The sequence below is a fragment of the Ursus americanus genome, chromosome 16 (genome assembly GCF_024610735.1).
Source record: "Ursus americanus isolate L20-20 chromosome 16, mUrsAme1.1.p, whole genome shotgun sequence".
Taxonomy (NCBI): domain Eukaryota; kingdom Metazoa; phylum Chordata; class Mammalia; order Carnivora; family Ursidae; genus Ursus; species Ursus americanus.
The window spans coordinates 49,767,379-49,775,762 of record NC_142142.1 but is presented as its reverse complement, the minus strand read 5'-3'; the positions used below and the strand labels follow the sequence as shown (position 1 = coordinate 49,775,762).

At 59.7% G+C, this 8,384-nt stretch overlaps 1 protein-coding gene across 19 annotated transcripts in view; it reads left to right on the top strand.

The window, feature by feature from the left end:
* The first annotated feature begins 2,507 nt into the window (after positions 1–2,507).
* PHLDB1 (pleckstrin homology like domain family B member 1) overlaps positions 2,508–8,384 on the top strand; it is a 44,430-nt gene continuing 38,553 nt past the window's right edge. The window contains exons 1-3 of one of the 19 annotated variants that reach the window (XM_087868382.1): positions 2,508–2,716; positions 3,557–3,652; positions 7,662–7,804. Coding sequence is in view for 13 of the 19 variants with exons in the window: in XM_087868395.1 (XP_087724521.1) it covers positions 5,874–5,918 (45 nt within the window). In the remaining 6 variants the exon portion in view is untranslated. Of the gene's footprint in view, positions 2,717–3,124; positions 3,195–3,450; positions 3,653–4,549; positions 5,919–7,661; positions 7,805–8,384 lie in introns of those variants that run through there. The other 18 variants (XM_087868381.1, XM_087868379.1, XM_087868380.1 and 15 more) reach the window with 18 other exon arrangements.

Here is an 8,384-nt window from a genome sequence, read left to right as displayed (position 1 = left end):
CAGGCCCCGCCCCCGCCTGCCGCCGGCCGCCGCCTCAGGTGGGCTTTTTGTTGGCCTCATGAGGGAGACTAACAAAATAATTAGATCTGACTGAGCATTCTGTTTAATGTAGGAGGTTTGTGGTTCCTGCCTTGAATTAATTAATTCCACACAGAGGAGGTAGGGAACACACCTCGTGGTCAGGAATTCCTTTCTAAAAAGATCTGTAATTCATCCACTCACAGTAGTTTCAAACCCCCAGATCTATCAACCCATGCATCTCTGACTCAGGAAGCTTTGCCCTCCAATTAATGTGAAGCTGTTCACGCCGAGTCGTGTCTGAGAGATTTCCAGGCTCAATACAGAGTAGCTTTTTTAAAAAGTTCACATCTGGTCGGGCTCATTGGAGGAAGACAGAAAAACAAAAAGCCCCCATCCTCAAGAAGATGAAAGTCTAACTAGAAGCAATGGCTGTACCTACTTATAAAGCCTTTTCCTCTAAGGTAGACAAGTGTGAACTACAGCTGGTGATATGCAGTGAGGGTGAGAAATAGGTAGGGGTCCTGCTTGTAGGCTGCAGAGGAATCTCTCAAAGCAAAAACTGACTTAACCCCCTTTACTATACATGTCTCATTGCAACCGTTCTCTCCCTCCATTCCCTCTTCTTGCCCCCTTTGGTAAATCTATTTGCAGCTATAGAGCTTTGAAACCCCTAGAGGCCCCACAAGTAATTGGGTGCTGTACATTGCTCTTACCCAAGGTTAGAAAGCCTCCCCACAAGTGTCAGTCTCCCATCTTACCCTCGGCAGTTGGGGGTTTACGGGAGCCAGACCTTTAGGAAGGCTATACCTTTCCAAATTAAGCTGTTGCCCACTCTCGAACACAAGAGATCAAGCGACCAAGCAGTTTGCAGAAGCAGGGGTCACTTCCCACTCCCCCACCCCTTACAGACAGGTTTTTTTGCTTTGCTGTTCATAGGACAGGGGCTAAATGGTTATTGAGGGCTTAGTCCAATTCTGGAAAGCTCCCATAAGCGTACCCTGTGTGATCAGGTTGACAACCAAACGGGCCAGTTGAAAAAGAGGCGTTACAATTTCAAGGCAATGAGGGAGGTGGAAATAGGTTTTGTTTCCCATTCTTTTGCCCAAATCAGTGCTTGTTCTTTTCAGCTCATAGGAAGGTCCTGAGCCTACACGGATGTAGACGAGACCAATCTTCCCCCACTTCCCAAACTGCCCACTCAGCTTCGGTGTCTCTTAGCTTCGGGTCTAAGCGTGGATTGTGCAATTTCTAGGACAAGCTGAGGAGAGCCCTCCTGCTGAAGAAAGGTTTGAACTTCTTCCCAAGTTGGATGCAGGGAGGAGTTACTTGGCGTCATTGCTGTCACCACACCTACACTAATGATGCCTGAGCTCAGGATCCACAGAGGGCCAGAAGGGATAGCTTTAGAAGATGTGACTCTCTGGGGTTCGCTTGCTGTGGTAAGCAGTAATCACCCCCTTCTGGGGCTGGAGGGAGCACAGTTGGAGAGGAGGGACAGGGGTGGGAAGAGGACCTAGGCAAAGGCAGGAGGGATGTGGAAATAGACTCCTGACATTCATAGCCAAGTGCAGAGGGCCTTCAAAAAGCCACTCTTCCTTCCACACCCAGCCTTTGCCCTCTCCCCCCTGCTTCCACTTCGGAAAGTCTGAAGCATGCTTGGAAAGCTGTTTTCTGCTTTCTTCTCTCTTCCTCCCCCTTTCCTGAGCTCCCAGCTGCTCGACCTCTTGCGTAATTGTGAGAGAGCACTGAGTTTTTTGATGGGCTCCAGATGTGCAGCGGGTGGGGGTGGAGGGTGGGGGTGGTAGGTCTGTAGTCCCCCGAGTGCTTTAACTGTGGGAACATAGGAACAGCAGGAGTGAGGACACATTGCACAGAGCCTTTATCATGGGGTCAGCTGGTCCCTGGGTGGGAGGACGGAGAGAAGTTGGGTGCTGTTTCAATCCCCTGCCTCAGCATCAGCTGCCTTGTGGCAGGCTCGATTATTCCCTGAAATTCCTCCTGACCAGGACGGTAAAGAAGATCTGGGAGTCGTGAAACAGTTATGTGAAAAGACTCTGAGGTACCCCAATCAGAGCCCCTTCCCTCAAATGCTAGGTCTTGGCACGGAGGATACCATGGCTTGGGTTTTGTTTCTTTTTCTTTTACCAGAATAGTCTGAAAATTACTGTTGTGATCTGCCTCATGAAAGGTGGCCAGAGTCAAAATACTTTCATGAGCCTCAAACAGTATGAAGAGAGGAAGAATAAGAGGCTTCCTCCCCATCCCCCAAATCCTGAGGCTTCCTGGTACCCCCATGCCTGGCTGGAGCCTTGCTTGTTTGACCTCTCTTAGCCACAGCTGGTAACTGCAAAGTGTCTTTCCCCTCCCCCCTCTTGTCCACTGCCTGGCTCCAGTCAGCCCCAGCCTCCAGCCGTGGGGGGCCCCCCTGCTAATGCTGGCCCTGTCAATGAGTGACCAAAGATTGCTACAGTTCAGCCTCCTGCTGTTCCAGGGTTAGGGAAAGAGAGCACAAACTAAAGCCACTGACTCAGAACAAGATATGTTCATCCCAAAGAAGGCAAATCGGTTTCTCTCTGCCCCAGCTGGAAGCCCTCAGGGATCCCTCTAGGACAGGTTAAAGAGGTCCAGCCTGGCTGAGGTCAGCTCCCTAGGGCCTCCCCTGTCAGTCTCCTGGGGCAAGAGCTGGCTTTGCAAGGTAAGGATCCACTGTCCGCGTTGGATTTCGGGGTGGGGTTGAGATGAAGAAAGACTTTACCCAGGCTCAGTTTCTAGACTCCTCTTAGGTTTTTAGTCCCTCCTTTTCTTCATTAACCCCCTACTCCTACAGAGATCCAAACTGCTCTAGGATGGTGTGCTCAATTGTCTTGTCTGTAGCTCGCAGGTGGTGGGAGGGCAGAGCTACCTGGATGGGGGCGAGATGATTCAGTTCAGGTTTCTGTGCTTTACACTTTGCCTGGCACTTTATGCCCCTTCTACCTCTCCTTAGAAAAGTCTGTGAAGCCTGATATGCAGGGTTATCAACCCTGTTTACAGCTCTTCATGGTAGGGCTTGGAATTGGCTGAGGAGGAGGAGGGGTGATGGGGTAAACCTGGGTCCCTTCAGCAGATATTTTCTGGAGGGCTCTGTGACCAAGAGATTTCACTGGGAGCCACGGAGGACTCAGGCACCTCAGGTTTTAAAAGAGCGGGCGGGGGGAGAGAGTGAGAAATTATCAAAAACACCCTTTCAGAAGAGCCTTAAGGCCTAGGGGTGGAGGGTGGTCTAGGGGAGTCCGGAGGGGAGGGGAGGAGGGGAGGGGGGTGTGCGTGTGTTGATGGTAGCGGAGAGCCCAGCTGCAGAGAGGAACAAAGCGGGCGCTGTGCAGTCGGGGTGGGGGTGGGGGTGGGGGGGAGGTGCTGCTATGGGAAAGGGTGGGTGGGGGGACCTTGGGCTCCAGCTTCACAAGGGCGTCTTCTCTGGCTGGCCTGGCAGGACAGGACGGGGGACGGGGGCGGGGACTGGGGGGCGGGACCTTCTCGCTCTCCTCCCACTCAGCGGGCTCCCAGGGAAAAGCAACAGTGTCCTCCAGAGCCTGAGGCCGCGGCGGCCGAGCGGGGCGAAGGAACCGGTGACCCACTCTCTCCGCGCGAGGTAAGGACGCTCTCTCCCACTAGGTCCGTGGGTCTTGCTGGCTGCGCGGCTGGGACTGGATAAGGGGAAGTCCCAGGGCCTGGCGGGAGCCCTCAGATCAGCTCTGGGCTGGGGGGCCCAGAAGAAACCGTGGGGGAGGTGGGGGCGCCCCAGGTGAGTGCAGTGGGGTGGGGGGCGGCCGAAAGGGGCTTTATGGGGGACCAGCTCCGCTGCTTTTCTGCCAGCTGCTTGCTGTTGCCCTCCCGAGCCTCTGTCCGCGCAGCCGCCAGAGGGGGCCCTCGCGCTCCTCCCCGGGAGGGACGCCGGTCCTTGCCCCATCCAGACTCTCCCGCGGGCCCCCAGACGGACTGCCGGGCGGACACTTGCGGGGGCTCGGCCGCCCGCGCCGCACTCCTCCCACTCTCCGGCCGAACGCAGGACTGAGAGCCCTGCCCTGGGCGAGGGGGCTTCCCCGCGCCATCTCCGCTCCTGTCCCCGGCCGGGCCGCCTGGATGGACGAGGAGTGTGTGCGGAGTCCAGCCCGGAGGCAGTGGGAATCCGGGAGGGACTCTGGGGTGTGTTCAGGAGATGGGAGGCGCGTCAGGGGCCTCCCGAGCCCTCCTCCGAGGCCCCGCGTGTTTAGGGGTCCGGGAGGCCGGATGGGGCACCCTTAGAGGAGTGAGTCCCAGGCTCTTGCCACGCCCGCCGGGTCTGGATTCGTATCCCTAACGGAGTTCCCCGAGGCGGGGGCTGAGCCAGCCATCCGGGTTCCTCCGGGATGGGGAAGTGCGGGCGGGCGGGGGCGGTGGGGCCTGGGAGGGGCCGCTGGGCGCGGGGTTGCCGAGGCGCCCGCGGACGCTTCCGCCGGGGCTGGGGCGAGCGGGGGCCTGGCCGGGTGACCGCGCGGCCCGGCGGGGGACCCAGGGAGCGAGGGCGGGGCTGCATTCTGGGCCCGTTAGCTCAGCCGTCCCGGAGGCTCCCGGGCTGACTCATCGGACCGCTCGCACACAAACACAAGCTCCCCACCACGTCAGGCATCCCACGCAGCAGACACGCACCGCGCCCCAGGCCGCGTCACCCACGCGCCCGCCCGGCGCGGTGCAGCCCGAGTCTCGGCAGCCGTCGCACGTGGGGCAGCCTTCCGCACGCCTGGACCCGCGGTCCGCACGCGCTGCGCTCGCTGCACTCCTGGACCCGCCGTTCACCCGCGCGGCCCGCCGCGCTCACGCGGTTCCCGCCCGCACAGCCCGCCGCTGACACCCGCAGCCCTGCGCTCACACTCGCATCTCCCGTGCACCCTCGGCCCCCCTTCCCGCAGCGGCCCCGCGGGGAGCGGGCGGTGTCGCTGCGGCCGCCCCTTTCCCGGGCTGCGCAAACAAGCGGCTCCTTCTCCCTGCCCGGCCAAAGAAAGGCCGCTTGTCCGGCGTCCGCGGCGGGCGGGGCGGCCCAACACTGCGGCCTTGTCCCACCTGGGGGCCCCGGGCAGCATAGGCCCAGGGCCAGCGAGGAGCCGCGCCCTGGCGGCAGTCCCACCCCGCCCGCAACCTCGGAGAGGGGCGCTTTCCAGCTCCCCCACAGCTCCCCCATGAGAACCAGAGCCCCACTCTGCACTCCCGCCTCTCGCCGGCTCTGCCCCTCGAGCCTCCGCCGCCTGCCTGCGGTCCTGTCCTAACTTCTGGGCCGCGGCCTGCCCTCAGTCTCCCCTTTTCTTCCTTTGCCCTGGCTCCCCGCCCCTCGGTTTCCCCCCTCCATTTCCCTCTGAGCCTTCTAGGGCTGCCCCTGGCTGTCGTCCCCTTTACTCGACGACCTCTCTGTCCTCAGTCTCCCCAACTCCTTGTCCCCAGGCCCTCCACCTCGCTGTCCCTCCGTCTCCTCCCAGCTCTGCGTCCCCGGGACTGTTTCCCCGTCTTCTTCCCCCTCCTGTCCATCTCCCCAGCTCTCATTTTCCCTCATCCCTCCGTCTCCGTCTTTCATCCCACCCCGGCATCCCTGCGTCTCCCCTTCCCCACCCGGCCCCGCCGCTGACCCCTCATTCCCCCCCTTCTCAAGTTCTCTCCGCCCTGGCCTTTCCACACCCCTCCCCGGCCCCCGCCCTCCGGGCTCCCAGCCTCAGTTTCCTTCCCGTCCCGACTCCTTCCCCTGCCGGCGGCCCTTCCTTGAGGGCGGATGTGCGTCGAGAAAGCGAAGGCGGCGGCGGGCGGAGAGGGTCTCAGCTCGGCCCCGCAGGCCTCGGCCGGCGGCCATGCGACGCCCTGGGCGAGGCCTCGGCTGGCCCCCCCGGCCACAGGTGAGGGCTGGAGCGGCCCGCGGGACCCCGGGGAGCGCCGGAGCAGGGCGCGGCGGAGGGCCGGGCTGGCGCTGGGGGGACTCGCCTGGGACCTTTGGCCGGGGGCCCGGTTTGGAGCCTGGACTTCCTCCAGTGCCTGTTGGTTGCAGCCCTTGTCGGCCCTCCCCGGGCCTCCCTTCACCCTAATTCGGTGCCAAGACCCCCAAGCGGTGACTCTGGACACCCACTCGGCGTAGAGGGCTGGGGACGGGCTGATCCCGCGTGGCCTGGATGCCCGCGCGTCCCCGCTGGGCGAGGGGGCCGGAGGGGCCTGGCCTGAGCGGGGTCACCCGCGGGAGCCGCAGCCTCGCCCACCACGGGGTCCCCTCCCGGCTCCCAGGCCTCTGCCGCGCTGCGCCCCAGGAGGTGCGCGAGGGCTACGGAGAGCGGAGGCTGAGCGCGGTGCGCCCTCGCCTCCCTCCTTCCCGGGAGCCGGCCCCGCACCGCAGGGGCCTTTTTTTGGCAGCGGGACCGGGCGGGGCGCTGGGAGTGGGTAATTACTGCCTGGGGTAGTGGGTAGCCGTGTCCACGGAAGCGGGTTGGCGGGGGAGGGCGCCCCGGCGCAGCGCCGCTTGGCCACCCGGGCCCGGGGAGGGGTCCGAGGAGCGCGCGCCCCCAGGCGGCCGCGGGGCAGCCCCTTAGTCGAAGCGCCGCCTGAGGGCCGCGGGGACGCGTCGGTCTCGTGTGGCTTCCACTTCCCCCGGGTTAGGTTTCTGAGCTGGGGCCACAGCCTCGAACCTGCTGATTGCTACCTCTTCTCTTTCTTCTCTTCTCGGTCTCTCCCCACACCTCCCTCCTCATCTCCCCTGTCCTTTCACGTTCTCCTCTCCTCACTCTTGCTCCCCATCAGCCTTTTTCCTTTACAATCTTTACCTGCACTTGAAGTTCTTCGGTGTAAATAAACGAACGCGCCCAAAATCGGCCTAACGGGGATGGTGACGAATTTGACGGATAAAGGTGAAGCGACTGAATCGTTCTCATCTTGACGCGCATACTAACCACTGGCAGGTTTATGGTGCTTTGCGCGTCACAGAGTGTCATTTACTGTGATACCTGACTCTCCAGTCTTTTTTAAAAAACCGTTTTGTCGGGGCACCTGGGTGGCTCAGTGGGTGAGCTGTCTGCCTTCCGCTGGGGTTGTGATCCGGAGTTGGGCTCCCTGCTTGGGGGGGGGGGGTCTGCTTCTCCCTCTGCCCCCCCCACCCCACTCATGCTCTCTTTCGCTTGCATGCTTTCTCTCAAGTAAATAAATACAATCTTTAAAAAAAAAGTTTTATTGAGAATAACATATATATCATAAAATTCACTTAATTGAAGTACGTGTTCACTGATTTTAGAGTATATTTACAGAGCCGTGCCACCGCCACCACAGTTTCGTTTTAGAACAATTCCATCACCCCCAAAAGAAACCTTGTGCCCATTTATAGTCACTCTCCATCCTACCCTTAGCCACGGGCAAGCACTAATCCAGACAATCTTTTGTGAAAAAGTCATTATTCCACTTTTATAGGGAATGACTTGACACTCAGAGAATTTGAGTAACTTGTCCAAGATCTCACAGCTAATAAATAATAAAGTCAGGGTGAGAATTTAAGGCCCTTGCCTCCCAGTCTAAAGCTCTTTCCACTAAACGATGATGCCTTTCCTTCACCGTTATTGTTTTATTTTCTTACTCCCTCTTTCGTGTAAACTCCCCATTCCCAGCCCGCTGTCTCACCTCTCTTCCCTCGGAGAAGGCTGCGGGATTTCCCTGAGTGGAAGGAAACAGTATTGCCGGCTCTGACCCTGGAAATTCTTCCTCATGGCCAGATCTCCTGGGGAGGTGCCAGGCCAGCTTGGAGCTTGGTGTAGGTTAACGGCCTGTCCCTTCCCTCTTCCCAGGCAGAGTTGGGGTGGGCCGCAGGCCCTATTCCGGTTTCTCTTCCGCCAGCTTGGGTGGACACAGTGACGGACGTGATGCCGTCCAGGTCCGGAAGGGTGGAAGCTGGGAGAGTAAAATTAGTAACTCTCTATGGCTGAGGCCCTTGGGCCCCACTGCCAGGGTTAGACACTCCTTGGAATGCTGGCTTCTGCCCCCACTTCCTCTCCAAGTCACCCAGCCCTGTGGCCCTGTTCGAGGGCAGGAAGAGAAAGCAGAGGGAAACCCTGCCTTCCCAGGTCTCCCTCCTACCTTGAGCCACACTTTCTTGGCTGTCCCCAGCCCCATGTCAGCAGCAAATGGGAAGCTTCTCACCTTAGCAAGATGGTCAAGGGATGGGCATGCAGGCACATGTTAGTTCCCAAAGGTCCCTCGCATTTCTCAGGTACCAAAACTGTGAGCCAGGGAGAACGGGATGGGTGGGAAGAGTTCAAGTTCTGGCTCTGGGATCTACTTTACCCTTAGTTCTGAAGCCCTAAGCTTCCTACAATACCAGATCAGATAAAGAA